Raw genomic sequence first — 20,197 nt, forward strand, 5'->3', positions numbered from 1 at the left:
ATCCGCAGAGTAATCGGGCTTCTGACAGGCTTGGTAGGTGAGACGATTGTTGAAGAAACGGCCACGAATAGGTGGTCGACCGTCAGTGCGAGGAGATGAAGATGAGCTTTGCCGACCATCTTGGTGAACATGAGTGGAGTAAGCAATGTAGGCTGATGGTTGAGAGCCATCAACATTTAAAGAAGGGGTGCGAGTAGCCTACAAGCGAGATTCTAAACATAAAAGGGGAGCACCAACATTATGAACAGACCATTATCACATTTAGAGGTGACAATGACCACAACATGGTCAAATTCAAGACCAAGACCACCAAGGATGTGAAGAATATGATCATCTTTTGAAACATTGTGGCTTGTAAAATTTAGAAAATCACGATAGAAAAAAATAATCACATATTTGTTTAATATTTTAAAGCTATGAAGTTAATATTTTCTCTTGTTCTTTCTGAAAAAATCGAATTAGATACATAATAATATTAATACTAATTGAATATATAATTTTGATTTTAAGAACTTCTAAGTTTGATTTTAATCTTTACTTTCAAAATATTAGTTTATATAAATACTTAATAAAAAAATATTTCATATGTTTTTAACTCATGTATATTTTAAAGTTATATATTTTATATATACTATATTATGCAATAAAATTAAAATTTAATACGTACTGTATTATGTTAATATCAATTGAGTTTACCGTTATACGGAGTAATTTTAAAGAATTTCATAATTTTATTCTTTTACTTTCTAAAAATCTAAATTTTAAAAATTCTTAATTTTTAAGTTTCAGTCGAATTCCATGGTCATAATCTAATCTAATGATATAAATATGGAGCATGGGATATTCTAACTAATTTTAAAGTGCTAATGTACATCCAATCACGTGCTGCCACGTGGCAAGAAAAACGCAATATTGTAAACATAAAAATGCAATATACATTTGTAGAAGTGATAGATGAATTTTGCCCGATTACATTTTAGTTATAGGCAGATTGCATTTTTTATTGTTAAGTTTTGCATTTTAAATATTGACTGTTTAATTTGCATTTTTTTATATATAGTCGAATTGCATTTATATATAGTTTATTTTGCATTGTAGACAATTTATGTTAAAATGCAAAACTTAATAATATAAAATGCAATTACTAAAATACAATATGCGGAAATGCATGTACAATTTCACAAATGTGTATTGCATTTTTGTGTTAAACACATTGCATTTTTCGTGCCACATGGCCGTACGTGATTGGATGTACGTTAGCACTCTAATTAAAGATGCACCCTAGTGTTCCCCGTGGAGCATTATATAAATTAGTCAAACTATTAAACGTAATAAAGAAAAAATTATGAAAATATTACATCAAAATGTATCTTTTTTATTTTAATAACAGTAGTCTTCAGATTTTCAATGTTTATAGCGAAGGGTTTAATACGAAACAGAGAGACTGAATCGACATCTCCGAACCTAAATTAGATTTATTTCTGAAAGAAAGCGTTTGCCTTTGGGCCTTTGGCCGACGAGGTTGAATTCAAGCTTTTCAGCTCTACTATTACCTGAACCCTAACATCGATTTATCCACGCCCTAGCACCCCCTTGATTTCAATTTCTCTGTCATTCCTAATTGTGGGTTTTTAAATCAATAAATTAGGAACGGTGAAAGATGTCAATTGATTTGATATTGAAGCCGTCGTGCGGTGCCTGTGGATCGACGACGGAGCTCTACGGCAGCACGTGCAAGCACCTGACGCTATGCGTGAGCTGTGGCAAATCTATGGCCGAGAAACGTTCCAAGTGCTACGAGTGCGGAACCCCTATCACTCGCCTGATTAGGGTTCGTCATGATTGGAGAAATTTATTGAAATTTTTCAGAAATAATTTCTTGTAACGTATCCCTACATTAATTTCAGTATGCTTATGCACATAACTGGATGGTTCAACTGTAAATCTGTTGGATGTCAATTTGAACGCCGACTCTTAATAGTTATGTTTATGAATTGTTTATCTGTAGACAATTTGGAGTGCCGAATATTAAGTTAATGAGTTGTCATTTCTGTGACTCGAGTAATTCAAAGTTTTTTCTAGCAATCTTACTCATTGGTTAACTTCTCCATCCAAGTATAAGAGAATTGATTGTTTGTTTCTGTAATATACTTTTACATGAACTGAAATATCAAGTTAGTCGGTGTGCTTTAGCATCTGAAGTCAAAATGATGCTTGTCTGTTTATGTCTATAGGTTTCAAGGTTCTAGTTGACATGCCATGTTATAACCAAAACTTGAAGTACATTTATGAGTTTTAACTGTAACCATTACTGGAGATAGTTTAGAGGCTCTAAAACTTGCATTGTTGTAAACATTTGGCATAGAGAAAGTGAATATTGGTGATATGAACTGCATTCATTAATCTGTTCTTTATGCTCACTTGCATCAGAGATCATTTTCCTTGACATATGTTTAAAAGTGGATGTTATGTGGTGAATGTAGGAATATAATGTACGTGCCAGTTCCAGCAACGACAAAAATTATTTCATTGCAAGATTTGCCTCAGGATTACCAAATTTTAAGAAGAAGAATGAGAATAAATGGACCTTGCAGAAGGAAGGTTTGCAAGGGCGCCAAGTCACAGATACTCTGAGGGTACTTCTTGTCCCAAGTCAATATCTAGTTCTCATTTGTTGAAACTTGCTATACCATTATTATAATATTGTGAAAGAGTTCTGTCATGCATTTGATTGTCTAATTTTTCAATCTCCTAACATGTCCTTCTGTAGACAATTGTGAATCTGTGATGTTGTTCCAGTAGCCTTGTTGTTAGGCAATAATCCTTTCTTTTCATTTTTTCTCAACTTTGCTATTTGTAGTTGGGAAAGTTGCTATACATGGGTGGATCCAAAATTTGAAAATGAGTCAGCTGAAAATTTAACTATTCGGCGCACTCAATTTTATACATATCAAAATATTTTGATGTTCACACAAGCTGTGCCTTGTGGAGCTTCAATACATAAACTCATCAATAACTGATTCTGTATCTTATGCTACATATAACAGAATCTCTTTCAATTCAAAGTGTTAACAAAATTTCTTATTTTTGGGTTGGGCTAAATTTGGGTTAGTCTTAATATAATGCTCCCTCCACCCCATTTTCGTTGACACATTTTTTGGTCACGGATATTCAGGAGAGTTGAAAAGTGGTGTGAGGAATTTATATTATTTAAAGTTCTATGAGTAATAAATGTGTCTTAAAAAGAAAACGTGTCATGTTAAATATGATGGCCTAAAAAGGAATACATGCCATGAATAATGGGACAGAGGGACTACATGGGAGTATAAGAAAAGGTTTTAGGCCAGAGAACAATGCAGCCACTGAATAGATCCACCCCTGTTGCTATAGTAATCTTCATGACCCTCCCCTCTTTTCTTGTACTGAGGTATATTTAGAATAAGATTACTGCAAACACTGAATTTAAATTGGCAGATTCAGCACATTCTTTTCTTTTTTAATTTTTTTGTTATTCAATAACCGATTGCATTCATCATTTAATTTTGCTATGTAGGAGAAATTCAAGAATAAACCTTGGCTACTGGAAGACGAAACGGGTCAGTTTCAATTCCATGGTCACCTTGAGGGCACACAGACAGCCACATATTATCTTCTAATGCTTCAAGGAAAGGAATTTGTTGCTATTCCTGCTGGGTCCTGGTAATCAACATTTTTACGCCCATGTTATTGCTCTTTTGAATATCCATTTCATAGTTGTTGATTATAGGTACAATTTCAACAAAGTGGCACAATATAAGCAACTAACTTTGGAGGAAGCTGAAGAAAAGATGAATAATAGAAGGAAAACAGCTGATGGCTACCAGAGATGGATGATGAAAGCAGCAAACAATGGAGCTGCAGCCTTTGGTGAAGTTGAGAAATTTGATGGCCGGGAAGGTGCATCTGGTAGTGGGAGGGGGCGCAAAAAAACTACAGGGGATGATGATGAAGCCAATGTTTCAGATAGAGGAGACGAAGATGAAGATGAAGAGTCAGCAAGAAAAAACAGGTTGGGTCTCAACAAGAAAAGTGGGGATGACGATGAAGAAGGTCCAAGAGGTGGTGACCTTGACTTTGATGATGATGATATTGAGAAGGGTGAGTGTTGATATTTTTCTCTTTGCTCATGATTCTGTTACTGGATTCTCATATGCATGTGGTGGTTTGAGTGTGTAGGAAAAGTAGAGATGGTTCTATCATGTTGTCAGTTAGCAATGACATGATGACACAGACATTTCTCACTTTCTCAATTTAATTTTTTGCCAACCATCTGCTATAGACCTTTCAAGTTCATGAATCATATATACAATGCTCTGAATCTGTCATATTTTACGATTAAAACACATTTTTCAACAGAACTTAAGTTTTGAAATTAATTTTTTTTGCTAAAATATAATTTGAAATATATTTTATGCTTTCTAATTCTCGGTTTACTCCTTTTCAAGCGAAAATTGTTAAAAATTTAGAAAACTACCTTTATAACTCAATAAACCTTCAGTTGGTGTAAACCGTATTCATAATATAGCTCACACATGGAGTGGCTATTACCTAGGAAAGGTCATCCCCCCTCTGACCTTTTGATGATTGTCATCAGGTGATGATTGGGAACATGAAGAAATTTTCACTGACGATGATGAAGCAGTTGGAATTGATCCAGAGGAACGTGAAGATTTGGCCCCTGAGATACCTGCACCTCCAGAAATTAAGCAGGTCATAATTTGCTGTTATTCTACCTTTAGAACTTAGCTGAGTTTCATATATACTGGAATGAAGGAACCTCATGATAAATAGTCAATAGAATCTTCCATTTGCCTAAAGCATGCATGCATATATTTTTCTCGATGTTGCAAGTTTGATTGATCCCTATTCACGGAGTAGCTGATGTTGCATAAATCATGCAATTTCTTGAGTGCCTATCAGTTATTATGTCAAGATGTTAGTTGTTTAAATTTTTATAGCTGATAAGCATATAAGCTAGGGCGACCTAACTAAACCAAAACCATGAACGTCCCGAAATGGCAAAAAGAGACATTATTTCATGGTCGGAGGGAGTACATGTTATAGGTTTTCAAGGAACTAACTTTAGATGATGAACTTCTTCCTGGTCTTTTTGTAGTTTGAAAGGCTGTCCGCTGTAGTATGCTTGGTGGATCACTGAGTCTGGCTGAATGTGCAACTTAAAAAAAGATAATTTGCTTTGCAGTCCATTTAATTTGGAGCAAATGATATATTTTCCCTGCCAACCTTTTATTTTCATTTCTCATAGGACATTGACACAACTACTAAATGCTTATGATATCCATTAGCACGATGCATGTTTGTGATTGAAGCCCCAGTTTAAATGATGATGTTATTCTGGTTATTTCGTTTATCTCAGGATGATGAGGATGAGGATGAAGCTGACGAAGATGATAAGGAGGGAGGACTGAGTAAATCTGGAAAAGAGCTGAAGAAGCTACTTGGGCGATCTAATGGGCTGAATGATTCCGACTCCGAGGATGACGACGATGACGATGATGTATGTTATTTGATGCCACATTCTAATTTGTTGTTTTTATCTCAAGGAGTTTATATCAACACACAAATGCATTGCCTTGGTGGTGTGGATTTTGAACCTGATAAACATCCAATGTCCTGCACATGGTTTCTTGGAAACTAACCTATTTGCATTGTTTGGAAGCTTTATGAGAAAAAAAAATTATTTTGTTTTTCAATAAAAAGAGGCCCCATATCCATGAACTTTAGAAAGTTTAAATTTGTATTTGTTCAAGTCAAGGTTCTGAACCCAGCTTATCCGGATATTTAATTTTTCCACCTATGTTAGGCGGATGATGATATATCACCTGTGATCGCCCCAAAGAAGGAAGCTCCAAAAGAGGAGCCAGTTCATAACAACAGTCCCCTTAAAGCAACAAATTCTACATCTGGTCGTGGGACACCATCTACTTCAAAATCGTCCAAGGGGAAAAGAAAAGTCAGCAGTGATGATGCAAAAACACCGAACAGTGCACCTTTAAAGAAAGTGAAAACAGAAAATGTGAGATTGCATTTGTGCAGCAGTGCTCATTTACTTTTATGCTGGTCCTCCGGTTCTTCCATAGGTCAATACATTGTGTTTGTGGTTGGTTTATTCAGTGGAATCTTTTATTGGAATACAGGAAACAAGAGCTGTGAAAGATGAGAATGCTTCATCCTTAAAAAGCGTTGCACATCCTAAAGGTGCAATGCCACCCACATCATCAAAAAGTGTGTCAGCACCAGCAACTGGACCAGTTACTGAAGAAGAAATTAGGGCTGTTCTACTACCAAAGACGCCAGTGACCACGAAGGATCTTCTGGGTAAATTCAGATCCAGATTGAAGACAAAAGAGGTCAGGAAATTCATATTCTGCTGTTTTTTCTCCCTCAAATTACCTTATGCTATGCATGTTTAATTTTTATTTTTTTTTCAGTTCTTACATCTTTTCAACACTTATGAAAAGTTAAATGTTGTTGGATCGATTTGGTTTATTAAAAGTTATGGAATATCTGCGGTTTCCCCCTTCTCTGGGTTGTGTGGATTACTGGATTTCCAACTATCAGAAAGATCAAATAAAACTGAATTCCCATTGCTTATGAAAGTATTTGGTTTTTTTGATGCTGCTTCTTGAATGGCCAGAACAAAAAGTATCTCCTTTGATTATAGTCGAAGCTACTTCTTTCCCTGTGGCCATCTCACTGCTAGTTTTTTTGAAAAGTAAATTGTTGTTGTATTGTGTTGTTGCATGAAATCCCTGACCTGGCTTCAACTTATAGTGATTAGGGAGTCTGTACAAATAGGTGTTGGACGTACGCCAGCCATATTAACTGTTATAAATGATTCTGGTTTATGAGTCCTATTTTTAACATGTCTTAAATGACGTGAGCCTATTTGTTAGCACATCACCCATCCTATGCTTAGGCTCCAGTGAGACAACTTTGGCCATGATAGGCTCCTTATGTTTTAAGCTCTTTGTATATTCATACAAGATTTGTATGTGGCTCATAGTCAAATTTTCAGCATTTGTCTTGGAAATGTTAACTCTAGGCAAGTTTGTGTGGATGCAGGAAAAGGATTCTTTTTCAGCTATAATGAAAAGGATATCAAAGATCCAAAAGACCAATGGTGCCACAAACTACGTAGTTCTTAGAGATAACTTGGCGTAGTGACTTTATACCTCATTGCAACAAAAGTTGGTTTATTGTGGGAATAGAAATTGGTGGAAGGCCAGAGAGAACAATACGAATCAATGATCAATTCGATTGCTGAAGTCTACTTCTTCTTTTCTTTGGGATGCATTTCCTTTTTATAGCCATAATAAGGATAAATCATCCTCAACGCTGGTGACGAGACTTACATTTGGATACAGTATAGTTAACCTACACTAGACGTGTGCCGCTATCTGAAACTATGTTTTTGTATTGTTGTATACATCTGGATTTGTGTTGCATCTATGATCTATCCAAATAAAACTTGCTGATATCTAATCTAGAATGCATCCATTCCAAATTCCAATAGGAAGTTACGAATTTTAGTTAAAATTTATGTTGACATGAACGGTGTACATGGGCGTTCATTGAATCAAGAAAACTGAAACAAATCGGGAGTGGTAAGCAGTGAAACATTTATAACTGAAAATGCAAACTAGGGTCGACAGGTTTATTAAGTTAGTATTCCACTAATTAAGCTTGCAATAATTAATCCCACATTAGTTAGTAGTAATATTAATACGAGTAATTGCTAAAGGCGTGTAGGTGGTAAATCCAGGTGGCAGCAGGGAAGAGAAAACACAAGCTGCCGTTGAAACGGGCGGCGGCGGGTGATGGGGGAGGTTTGTATGGAGGAGGAGGCAGCACCTTGAGTGGAGGATACGGGTCAGAATCGTGGGTGCGGGTGACAGTGACGGGCAGCTTGAGTGCGTTACGGAGGAGGAGGCACCTTAATCATTTTTTATTTCTATCTCTTTTCTACCTTTTCAAATTCTCATTAAAATTTGTGTCGTTCCAAATTCTCTATTTTTATGAAACAAACGGATTATAATTAGTCAAAATCAGAATTCAAATAAATGATTAAACATCTCAATTTAATCTATACATATATAAAAAGCAAATTTTGACACTTTTTAATAATTATTTTATACAAGGGATGTACATGTATATTTGTAACTCTTAGAATTGTATTAATAATATTTAATGCATTACACTAATTATGATATAATAAGTATTATGTATCCAATAACAAATTTAGAGGAAATAATATGCGATAGTTGACGTAGCATAATTAGCACTATTTAATTCTAATTAACCATATGCATTAATTGTTAGGTTACGTTGAAATAAATACTGCATTAGAGATGAAAATAATTAGGTCGTAGAAAATGAAAAGATTTAGGGAGAAGAATGTGAAAAGATTATGAATAATCTTAATATATTTTTTAACTATAAATACTACTTTCGAATCTATACATATGTAAAAGACGAGTTTTAACATTCTTTTGAAATATTTATAAGTTTTGAGGTTTAAATATGAATATTTATGAGTTATATATAGAGATGTGATCAAATTAAAACTCTAAATATTGTACAAACTCAAAATTAAGATCTGAACCATTGAAAAATGTCAACAGATTACAAAAAAACATCAACAGGAAAATGTCAATAGAATTTCAATGGCAGTCAATAATTGATGTTGTGTTGATATTGTGTTGACATTAAAATCTTAAAATTTTACAATGTGTTGATATTGTATTGAAACTGCGTTGAAGCTATGTTGAAGAGTTTGTACAATATATAAGTTTGCATTTTATCACTACCCTAAGTGATTAATTATAAAATAGATGATGATTGACATTATAATTACAAATTTTCAATTATTATTTAGAAATTAATTATAAATTATTGCATGTATACAATGTGAACGGCTAATCATCATGGTGAAATAAATAAATGTGCATTGAAACTCATTTATTCATAATAAGAAATGTATTATAACTTTTAATCTATGGCTAATAACAACAAAAATGAATTAGAAAAGTCAAATTTTGTAACCTCTATTGTCTTAATTTTATAATTATGTTGTTTTAATTCCATGATCTCTCATGGACTAATTTTGTGCCTATAAGGGTGTGTTTGATTGGTCTGAGAGTATTGTGTATGATAGGGTAGTTGTATATGGTTTGATATGATAGTGGTGATAGTACTATATCTCAATCCAATGTTTGTTTGGGCTGATTGTGCAATTCAGATAACTTAGTTGGTCTTTGTTTGGTCTTACACAAATCCTAGATAGCACCCATGAGTTACCAATATGCCCTCACAATTTTTTTATATTGACGAAATTGTCCTCGTCAGTCAAACCCTTTTCATCGTCAAAATGTGAATTGGCGCTCAAACACCAAATAACTCGCGCCTCTCTCATTTCGCAACTGTGTGAGAATCGTTTAGGCGATTCATCACTCTCAAATCCCACACATATCTTCGGCGGTCCGACACGAAGATTCACCTACGTAAGTTTGCTCTTATTCACCTTCGTCAGTTTGCTATTATTTACAAGTTATGCAGTGTGGTTTGACAATGTGGGTCGTAGTTTTTTGAATTGGTTGATGCTTTTTATATGTGTTGATCTAGTAGAAATTACATAAGACAAGGTGTACCCACTTTATTCATCCCCCATTTAGGAGCATTAGCAGTAGTGGTTGCAGATGTGTGAGAGTCGGTTGATTGAAATTTTTTTTGCTGAAGGGTTTGTTCGCAAATCCTCAATGTCCAGGTCGCGAATGGCTTCTCAGCAGCTAGGGATGAGCGACGACGATGGTAGCCCACCACCAGAGGGTAAATCGGTTTTAATATTAAGTTTGTGATTGAATATATTAGGAGGTTTATTCTCTCAATTGGTGCTTTGACTGTCGTTCATTTAAATTTGTAGGTAGCAACGATTTGGGTATGAACAAGCACGGGAAAGCAGACAGGTCGAGGCGCGTTTGGAATGTTCGCGAGGAAGAGATTCTAATGGCAACAATGAAGGAGCTGGCAGCCAATGGCTGGAGGGGAGATAATGGATTCCGATCAGGATATCTTGTGCGTGCTAAGGAGGCAATCAAGCGTGAATTCCCGAATACGGATATCTTGCCTCATCCTCACATCTATTCGAAGATTACAACGTGGAAGAGGAATTACGGTTCTCTAAAGATGATGCTTAACTTCAGTGGCATTGGGTTCAATACCGACGACAACTACCGAATAGACGTTGATGATGAGTCGTGGGCACAATTCATTAAGGTTTGTCATAATGTTGATAAGTTTAATGAGTCGGCTATATGGATTTCACTACTATTTTTTCATCTATGTATCAGCCCAAACAAACTGAACTATTCTTACATCTTGCATCCTGGTTATCCTGTATTTAGATGCATATTTTAATGCTTTTCTATCATCAATTATTAATGTTTTGGATATTAATATTTGACTAATGGGGAACATTCGGAGAGTTAAATGCCTACATATTGATGTTTGCTTCCCTCCATGATCAGCGTTGCATCAACCATTCTGCTACTTGTTATACATATCTTGCTTTGCCTACGTTGTTGCTCCTAATTTCACCTTAGTACTCCCTTTTGACAACTTGCAGAAAGACAACAATGCACGGTACATGAGGAACAAGTCTTGGCCACAATATGAGGACTGGAAGGAGGTATTCGGAGTGGATCGTGCAGATGGTGAACGCGGTGTAGACGTTGCGGCGTCAGCTGATAAGCTCTATGGTCACAAGGAGGTCTCTCCTGATGATGCTGGTCCATCCAACACAATGACTCTTGAGGAGCTATTCCCGGATGAAGTGTACCCCGATGGTGTTCTCCCCGAGATGGTGGATGAGAGCCAATCGTTTACTGAGTATGTTGCGCCTGTTACTGGTGCAGGGGCTGAAACAGGGACCGGAGCATCACCTGCGGCTGGAAAACGTTCGGTTGCCGGTCGAGAATCCGGCTCTAGATCTGGATCGGGGAAGATGGGGAATAGGGTACTAAAGAAACAGAAAATAGAGGAAAAGATGGATGGCGTCCTTACTCTCATGGGCCAGATACACAATGACACCAATGAGCGGCTTAAAGAGATTTTCGCTAGAATTGGATATGAGTTCGACCTCAGTACCAAAAGGGCCGAAGTGTTTGATCAAATGAAAGGTATTCCGGGTCTAACTATGAAACAACAGTTCTACATTTCAAAGAAGCTTGTGAAGGAACCTGAACTACTTGACCTCTTTCGGGGATTGAACGAGACTTCTCGTGCGGCCTTTGTCTTTGATCTTTTGGAGACCGATGGAATGCTAGGCTGAACAATGTTGGCGCGTAATTGGCAACTGTTTCTTTTGTCGAACTCGATGGAGTTATTTTCTTTTATATGTTTAACCTCAAACTTTAATCAGGGAGGGTCGCTTTATTATCGCTTAGTAGGCGTTGATGAGTTGTGGATGCATTTGCATCATGTGAACGTATATGCATAACCACAACTCAAGTATTTTGTAGTAATTATCGTATTGAACTTTATGAACCGTATGACATTCTGGATTGTTGTTATCAATTATGATTATACATGAATGAACTGTGTTACGAGTGATAAACTATAGCATACTGCACTTATACTTCAAGGTTGAATACTTGCATTTAAAACAACCTATTCGACGATTAGGTTCATGTATCAACACCCAAGAAAACGAGACACTCTTTGAATACCTTGATCCACACCTATTGACGGACCAGTTATGGGTCTGTGTTACGTGCACTAGGGCAGGGACTCCACGATGCACAAGATGAGGCCTTCGGAGAAGATAAATTTGCTTTCTTGACTTGCTGAAATCGAGTGGGAGACTTAGTACAAGACGTTTCACCGCCGCATGTTACGCCTGTATCGAATAGCTTGCGGCGAATGCGACTAATTTTACCCGGCAGCGGTGAAGTCACTTCGTCCGAGTCGGCAGGTGAATCATATGGAACGAGCTTCGTGGGCGTGTCTGGTACAACTGATTCGGAGAGCACGATGATCTCGGTGGTGTCGGACAGAGTAATCACCTCACGAGCGAACTCCTCCTTCACGTCATTTAAGCCAAACACACTTGCAAGAAGTGTGGACTCCGGCTCGTCGCGGTAGTAATACGCAGCTACCAACGCATCCCTCTGCCAATGCAAAGTGAGCAAACATAGAAACGATGATATATAATACTTATTTTTGGAGTTACATTTTTACATTTTAATATGATTTCCACGAACCTCTATAATAAGCTTCCACGCCTGGTCTTCGGCTGTCACGACCCTCGCATCCTGGTTCCATAGGACTCCATGTGTAGCGACCACCTTCTTAAATAGTCGATATCGAGCCTTCAAATGTTTGCAGCGCTCGGAAACATCTTCAGTTGATAGGGCTGCTCCAAATGGATGGTTTAGCACGGCACGAACGTTGTTGATGACTTCATCGGGCAAATTAACAGCATCCTAGTCACGGCCCCTCCTCAAACTGATCAACGTGGAAAGAAGTAAGGTATCCATCTCTCGGGACCATTTCCCTCTGTAGAAGAATGTTGCTTGCTGCGGAACACGGAAGTTCTTTGTTGAGAGAATACTAACAATTTCTTTGGTAATGGTTGAAGCACCTAATATAGAAATCGAAACCTAAACTAGTACCTCCTTCTTCATTAATGTTTATGGTTGAGCACTTTCTACCCTTTAGTTGATGTATGTGTAGTCTACCTCAAGGACGAGGTTCACGTTATTCTCGTACTAAATAGATGCCATAAAAAGGAGAAGTTAATTAATTTCCTGCAAGTATATTATTTTTTATTATCGTGACTTTACTTATTCAGATAAGGAAATAATAATACACCCATATTGCTTTGCCAAATATTAGAAATAATCTACACAACATAATAGGCCACGTTCAACGCGTTATTAAGGTCTAATATTTTCAATATATTATTTTTTTATTGTTTGGGAATCCCCGCATAAACATTAGCAATCATATGACATCAAGTGTTGATCATACGCACATGTTTCATTTTTAATTGCATTTAAATAATTAATTATATGCACTCACTTCAAATGACTATATAAATGTAGATATGATTGTGGAAATTAGTTTCCATCAGAAACACGAATATTTGGTAGACATTATTAATGCCGAAAATCATGCAAAAAAATGCCGAAAATGATGAATATGAATGGGCAAAAATATAATTAATATTATGGTGAGGCATAAATGTGTAATACATATGTCCATTTTCTCCTATATGAACTACAAAATATGGGTTATGTTTGACCAAATAAATGCACAAATATCTTCCCATCTCCCCCTATACATAGCTATGGATTAAAAGCTTTTATTGCAGATCTGCTCTATCAATTTTGCAGCAGTCGGTGGCGTATGTAATGCCAAGAAGAAGAGTCCATTTATTTGGCCCAACCACCCACCTTCTCGATGCAGTGTTAGGCCTAATCAAATTCAGTCATAGCACCTATTCATGGTCGTCATTTTTCTTATTAAATAACCCATTTCCTATCGCTGCATTCCATAGACAAATCCACATCTCAGAACACTGTGTTAGTAATACAATGGCCGGTATCAATAGTGTTAATGAGTACCACAGGCTCCCTTCGTTCATCAAGAAGTTCTCTGAGGACGTTAACATGAACGAGATGGTAAGGCTGCGTCTTATTTCATTACTTTCTTCATATATTCTAAGTATGTTGTGCTTTTAACTCTGTTTCAATTGATAAAGCGTCTGCCACCAGAATTTGTGGCAAACCACTACGATGATCTCCCTTTCAACTGCTGACTTGTGATGCCGAGAGGGGGGAAGTGGCCCGTTCGCCTCCTCAAGATCGCCAGTGGGTCGTTGGGTGGCCCGAGTTCTGTTTACTCAACCGCATTGTCCACGATGACACTCTTGTGTTCACTATGGTCGAACCCGGGATTTTCCATGTCAAGAGGTTTAAGAATAGAACCGGTTGCCCCCTCCCCCCGAGTGATTTGACACGTGAGTAGACGAACATACGCCCTTATCTCAATTAGAATAATTCACATGTAATTTTTGTTCATTGTCTAAACTATTATTTTGCATTTGAATTGATAAGCGGTCATGGACGAGGACTCCGACCAGAGTTATGCTGCGGATGTCGATAGTGAGGATGATTATCAGCCCTTTGAAACGGAGATCCAATCCTCCGATGATGATGATGAGCCATATGCTCCCGATGCGGGGGTGATCGACGTTGATGGATGCCCGACATTTGTTGTCACCCTGGACCAATCCAACATCAGACGAACTTTGGAGATACCTTATGCGTTTTGGCGCCGTCACATTCGAATGAACGCCCTGAACGACCCAGTCTACTTCAACGTTAACGGAGATAATTGGCACATGAATCTTGGTCACAGCCGGACCAAAATTTGGGTCAGCAAAGTGTGGCGGCGTTTCAAGAATGGCAACAACTTGGTCGCGGGTGTTCGTTGTCACTTCAAGCTCGTCGATGTGAATGAGGTCCAGTTCTACGTGTGGTTTGATCGTCCATAGGCTATCTTGTGGCCGCCTAAGCGTTGTGTAACCTATCTACTTTATCCCTAGTTTATGTGTGTAATTGCATGGCAAGCATACCTAATTTTTCCAACTTTGTTTGTTATGTTAGTGCGGCCATTGGGAATTTGTTGTTGTTGTGCTCATTTTAGTTCGTGTGTAGTAGTCTGTCGTGTGTAAGATATTATGTAAACACCGTGTTTTGCACCAAATTTTAATCCATATGGTGTAATCGGTTTCAGTGACATGACTTTGTGTTGTTTAATACATTGTATTTGTCACAATATCATAGGGTGTAATGCAGTTCAGGTAATGACTCTTGAATACATCATTTTGAATTACATAAATCCAGACACAAATGTTATAATGTTGAAATAAATGGCACAACATGAACTTTAAGAAAAGTACAAGAGTGGAAATGTTACATATGTTTAACTACGATTATTCGACTAGGTAACAACAAGAACTCAATTCAAATGATACATCAGCCTAAACATTTTGTCTCTCTGCCCACATATCTCTAGCAAGATCATCTCGTTTCTTGTTCCAAGAGGCGGATGGTTCGACGGAGCTGATGTGATCAGCTCCGTCATGTTCGGCGACACTTTCATCCTCATTCTCTGTCTCATTTGCCAATTCTGCCTCAACCGGATCTACCGCCATTTGAGCTCAGATGAAATTATATAGAAGGAAACATGCGATAATCAGACCGGTTTGTATATCTATCGGGTAGAAGCTGGCAGATTGGAGGATACCCCAGCGCATCTTCAACACGGCAAAAGAGTGTTCGATGACATTCCTTGCCTTACTGTGCCTCAAATTGAATAATTCTTTCGGGGTTTGAGGTGCCTGTCTTCCGGGTCCCCATTCTTTCAAATGATATCGGACCCCTTTATATGGCGTGACAAAACCTTCTGCATTTGCGTAGGCATTGTCGCAGAGATAGTAGCAACCTGAATGTAACACCAACAAAATTTTGTATGATACTATAACAAAGTCAAACGAAGAGCTTGTGTACAACTAACTTAAAATATATCACCTTTTGGTACTTTGAGCCCTAACGGTCTACTAACTGCATCTCTCAAGATACGTGAATCGCCTGCCGATCCTTCCCATCCGGGGAGTAAGTAAATGAATCGAAGTTGTGGATCACATGCGGCAAGGGTGTTGGTTGTGATGTGTCCTTTCCTGTTCCTATATCGAGGGGCATTAGCAACAGGTAATCTTACGTTGATATATGTTCCATCTAAGGCTCCAATACACCCCTGCGTGTAAAAGTCATAAGAATCATATATAAAGCTAAAATGTTTTAACAAGATTAGAGAATGTGTGAACCTTAAACCACTTCCAGCGCCGGTCAGTGCAACCATCTTCTATCGGGTGGGGCATTACCAAAAATAGACTGTGAAGCTTGAGAATACCACGAAGCACAGTATGGATGTACTTCGAAACGGTCTGAGAGGACCGCATAAAATTGTAACCAACAATCCGAGATTTCTTGTGGTGTGATAGCACACATAAGAACATCGCAACTTGTTCTTCAACAGACACGAATTTCTGATCAATTAATCCTACCCGATCACAGAGAATACGACATAGACGCCCAAATGTGTTTCTATCCATCCTTAAATTATCTATGCACGACCGGTCTGTCAAACGAACAAGCCTATCTAACTGCTTAACATGGTTTGGTATAGAATTAACCATTTGTGATTGATTAATTCTATCCAAGCGCTTGCGCTTGCATGTTTCCGGGACAATTAGTGTGAGCATGAATGATATGAGAAGCATATTAATTTGATGATTCCGTATTATCTCCTCTAACAAAATCAACAAGGCTGTCATTTCATTTCTCCTATCCCCACCCTGATCAAGCAATACAAATACATATTGTCGGTGAAAAAACAGAGCTTCAATGACAGCTACAACCACAACAACAAACAAAATAACACTACAAACATTTTCCAGATACAGATCTACACAAAAAACATTATCAAAATTAACAGCATCCCAATCACAAATGATTACCCGAATGTAAACTGCAGTGGATTCAACAACTCATGTTAATTATAACTAAATCAGATATTAAAACTTTCAGGTTTCGGGGAAAATTCCAGAATTGAATATCCATGAAAATCTAAAGGAATTTGAAGTGAATTTGTCTTTGAATTAAATTTTGTTGTACCTTACCACCGTCTTCTTCATTAGCCATGGAAATCGGCTTCCCAAAAAATGTCGACCTTGCGAGATGGTGCAACGGAATGCTGTGTCGATTTGAAAGTGGAAATAAATTAGATTTGAATTTTTGAATGAATGAATAGTGTCAATTGTTGTGAAATAAATTTTACCAACAATATTCCGACTCCAATTTGTCTGCTGTGCCGGTAAATCTGTCGCCGACGCCAAAACTTTCGACCCAAGCGGTTATGAAATTGGAAGGGGAGAGGATGAAGGGGAGGGGTGTTTTGGAGAGTCAGATGTTCACAAGGCTTTCGGGGTCGCGACATAGAAGGCTATCCCACCCTTCCGCCTGGTTAGCCATATTGGAGATTCACTGCTAGCTATCTTAAATGAAATCGGGTCGGCGTTGTTATCACGGGTTATCATGGAGTGCTATCGTACCAAACAAAAACTACATACAACCTAGATAGCAGCCCTTATATAGGGCTATCAGCCCAAACCAACGCCCCCTAACAGGCATAGAGTTGTGGATGAATCACACACCAATAAAAGCATTATCCATTCTCTCTCAAGTTCTCAACATTTTATTGTACATTTTAGGAACATTGTATTACTCAATTTTTTGAGTCCCATCTAGTTCATCGGTGCCTAGCGGGTTTGAGATGTTATGTACGTTAGGAGGATTTCATCTTTGGGGATAATACGTCAATCCGAGAGCACTAACCATGATGTAATTTGTCTTGCTGAAAGAGGGGTTTTCTCAACTAGACTTATAGGTCAGTTTATTTTATAAATTTTATTGTAATTTCCATTTCATGTATTGTTTTTTTTTTCTTTTGATGGCAATAGTTAGAGTACTGCGTGTATATATGGTTCGAGAGTTTTATCCCAATATTTCGTACAATTCTTAGAGAGGAAAGAATCGTAACATTCTTGACTTGAGAATTTTATCCCAATATTTCTTACAATAGTTAGAGTATCACGTGTATATATTGTGATTTACATTTTTCAGTAGAGAGATATGAATGATTGTTTTAAACATATTTTTCAAAAGTATCAACACTTGATACTCTTTTCTTCGTTGTCCAAATAATTGTGTTTGTCTTGGTTCTATTTTAAATAGTGGAGTATATTTGAATTGTTATTTATAGTATATTTTTCTATTTTTAATCTTAGTTATATTATTTTTTATTTTAATTAATTAATTAATAATTTAAAATCATATGATGAAAATATATTCCTTCGTGCATCGCACGTGTGTTAACACTAGTGTAAACTAAAGCCCAACAAAAAAAATAAATGAGCCAATAATACTAATTGCATGTAATGTAACTAATGAATTCTACACGGCGTGGTTTCGAATATTAGAGCATCCACAATAACAAGGACTAACCAATAGTCTAGCACTAGGACTAACCAAAAACACCTCCTGCCACGTCACTAAGACTAACCGCAGCCTGTTACATCACTAGGACTAACCACAGTACAATAATAGGCTAACACTAGGACTAGCCGACAAAACAAATTGAAATATACGATTTATTCATTTTAATTGTTGGTGTTTATAAAATATTATAAAAATGAAGTGCAATAAGTTGTAAATAATAATAATAATAATAATAAAATTAGTTAGTTCGTCCTCTGTCCGTGCAGTAGCGGACTAAAGGTACGACTAACGGTTAGGGCGTGGATGAGCGCCCGTCCTACTTCGGGACGTCTGTCGCGTTAGTCCACTATTATGGACGGACATTCCCATGCCCTAACTGACTCGATTTATTTTAAACACGAGAAATACCCGCAAGTGTACGGGGCTAGTGTAGCAATAAACAAGTATGAGTATCGTATCCACGAAGACAAATTGTGCAGCTCAAGTACCACGAACCAATTTTGACTACTATCTAGAAAATCCGGAAGAGTTGGTTTTGATTTTTGAAAAACAAATGAACATAAACAAGACACAAGTATGCAACAAAAGACGAGTTTCAAATAATAGAACGAGATAGAGTCTTGGATCCAACTACAACGAACACGATGTGAACAACTCAACAACTTCGATTACCCAATTGAAGTCTCTAGGATTACTAGGAAAGCCGCTAGTCTAGGCTAAGCCCTCTCTCGAGTGCACTTAACCAGTTGATTAATTATTAATATTGAAGCCTCCTTCTAATACGTCACAAATAACTCCTTAAAACAAAAGGCTCAAGCCCTCACTCTAGAATTCCTTCTCTCGAATGCAAATTGTCTAGGTGTTGTTCATTCTTTTAACAATCCTAATTAGGTATCTCTCGATTACTCAAACTAGGACAACAAACCCAATTGGTAGCTAAGCAATTGAATTGAAAAGGCACAAGAATGAAACAAAGAAATCACAAGAGCAAGGGTAATCAGAAGTCCTTGAATTAATCCAAAGCATTCATTGTAGTCTTCACCAAAACTCTACAAATGATTTAGCTACTCATATCCAAAGCAAATTCACAAGAGAAATCCATAGAAAAAGAGTTGAACATAGTAAACTAATAAAGATACTCCCAAGGGTGAATTGAATGGGCAAATCGTCTTCGTCTTCAAACTTGTTGATGAATCGGACTCTTTGACGCTTCAATCAGCTCTCAAAAGGTGGAAACTGCTTCTGGGGCGTCTGGAATCCGTTCTGGAGTCGAACCCTAGGTCCTATTTATACCCGGGGCGAAAAATAGAAATTCAGCTGCAGACGAGCAAATCGCCCGGCCGGGCGATTTCTAAGCAACAAAACGCCCGGTCGGGCGTTCTTCTTAAGCGCGAAGTTGCGCAAAACGCCCGGCCCGGGCGATTTCAGAGGGGAAAACGCCCGGGGACAGAGAATTCGCCCGGCCTGGGTGGCAAAACGCCCGGCTAGTTGTGTGAAAACGCCCGGCTTGATCTTTTGGCTGTCATTTCGTCCGTTTCCACCTGTTTTGACTACAAAAACTCGACAAACTTATCAGAGCACTCTAACTAAGGGATCATGGATGAAAACTCAAGTAATGTGCTACAATATACTCAATTAAGCACTGTAAACCATCCAAAACACTTGCTAAACTACGAGTTTATCACTAACCGCTAGTCCCACCTTTAATCCTACTTTTAGTCCGCTATTGTGGTTGCTCTTAGAATGAAATTAAATCAATTTGAGCCACTTGCCAACTAATGTCATTTATCTCTCGCCTAGTTGAGAGTGCGCGCAAATCATCCAAAAATTGGCTGCCTTTTTTTTTCTTAAATTTTGGCTCATGCAATCTAATTGTTTGACAAAATGTAAACTTTTATAGTTTAAACCAAAATTGGTTGATTTTTGCTCGATTGTTGCCTTAATTGATGCAAGAGCATCTTTTTACCTATGATTCATTCGATTCACTTTCCCATTCATGTTTGATTTGTTTC

The 20,197-nt window shown here is 37.5% G+C and overlaps 2 protein-coding genes across 3 annotated transcripts; both read left to right on the forward strand.

Annotated features, from left to right (window-relative positions):
- Nucleotides 1-1,432: 1,432 nt before the first annotated feature.
- LOC125188706 (transcription initiation factor IIF subunit alpha) lies at nucleotides 1,433-7,540 on the forward strand. Of its 2 annotated transcripts, XM_048085713.1 has the most exons (10): nucleotides 1,433-1,521; nucleotides 1,649-1,831; nucleotides 2,484-2,636; nucleotides 3,554-3,699; nucleotides 3,767-4,137; nucleotides 4,634-4,749; nucleotides 5,417-5,557; nucleotides 5,864-6,076; nucleotides 6,198-6,410; nucleotides 7,126-7,540. In XM_048085713.1, exons 2-10 carry the CDS (start codon nucleotides 1,661-1,663, stop codon nucleotides 7,222-7,224), a joined length of 1,623 nt encoding a protein of 540 aa, XP_047941670.1. In that variant the 5' UTR covers nucleotides 1,433-1,521; nucleotides 1,649-1,660; the 3' UTR covers nucleotides 7,225-7,540. The 2 variants fall into 2 exon arrangements, with proteins under 2 accessions (XP_047941670.1, XP_047941669.1); XM_048085712.1 differs by having other exon boundaries at nucleotides 1,453-1,831.
- A 2,293-nt stretch (nucleotides 7,541-9,833) lies between these two features.
- Nucleotides 9,834-11,389, forward strand: LOC125189976. Its single transcript, XM_048087184.1, has 3 exons — nucleotides 9,834-9,888; nucleotides 9,983-10,335; nucleotides 10,685-11,389. Exons 1-3 carry the CDS (start codon nucleotides 9,834-9,836, stop codon nucleotides 11,387-11,389), a joined length of 1,113 nt encoding a protein of 370 aa, XP_047943141.1.
- The last annotated feature ends 8,808 nt before the right edge of the window (nucleotides 11,390-20,197 follow it).

Source organism: Salvia hispanica, chromosome 5 (genome assembly GCF_023119035.1).
Source record: "Salvia hispanica cultivar TCC Black 2014 chromosome 5, UniMelb_Shisp_WGS_1.0, whole genome shotgun sequence".
NCBI classification, from domain to species: Eukaryota; Viridiplantae; Streptophyta; class Magnoliopsida; order Lamiales; family Lamiaceae; genus Salvia; species Salvia hispanica.

Excerpts from the sequence above, each read along its gene's own strand:
- LOC125188706 (XM_048085713.1), top strand. The coding sequence starts at position 1,661 with ATGTCAATTGATTTGATATTGAAGCCGTCGTGCGGTGCCTGTGGATCG. Across the intron at positions 5,558-5,863 it reads ATGACGACGATGACGATGAT|GCGGATGATGATATATCACC; the intron begins GTATGTTATTTG and ends CACCTATGTTAG. Across the intron at positions 6,077-6,197 it reads AGAAAGTGAAAACAGAAAAT|GAAACAAGAGCTGTGAAAGA; the intron begins GTGAGATTGCAT and ends ATTGGAATACAG.
- LOC125189976 (XM_048087184.1), top strand. The coding sequence starts at position 9,834 with ATGGCTTCTCAGCAGCTAGGGATGAGCGACGACGATGGTAGCCCACCA. Across the intron at positions 9,889-9,982 it reads TGGTAGCCCACCACCAGAGG|GTAGCAACGATTTGGGTATG; the intron begins GTAAATCGGTTT and ends TTAAATTTGTAG. Across the intron at positions 10,336-10,684 it reads CGTGGGCACAATTCATTAAG|AAAGACAACAATGCACGGTA; the intron begins GTTTGTCATAAT and ends GACAACTTGCAG.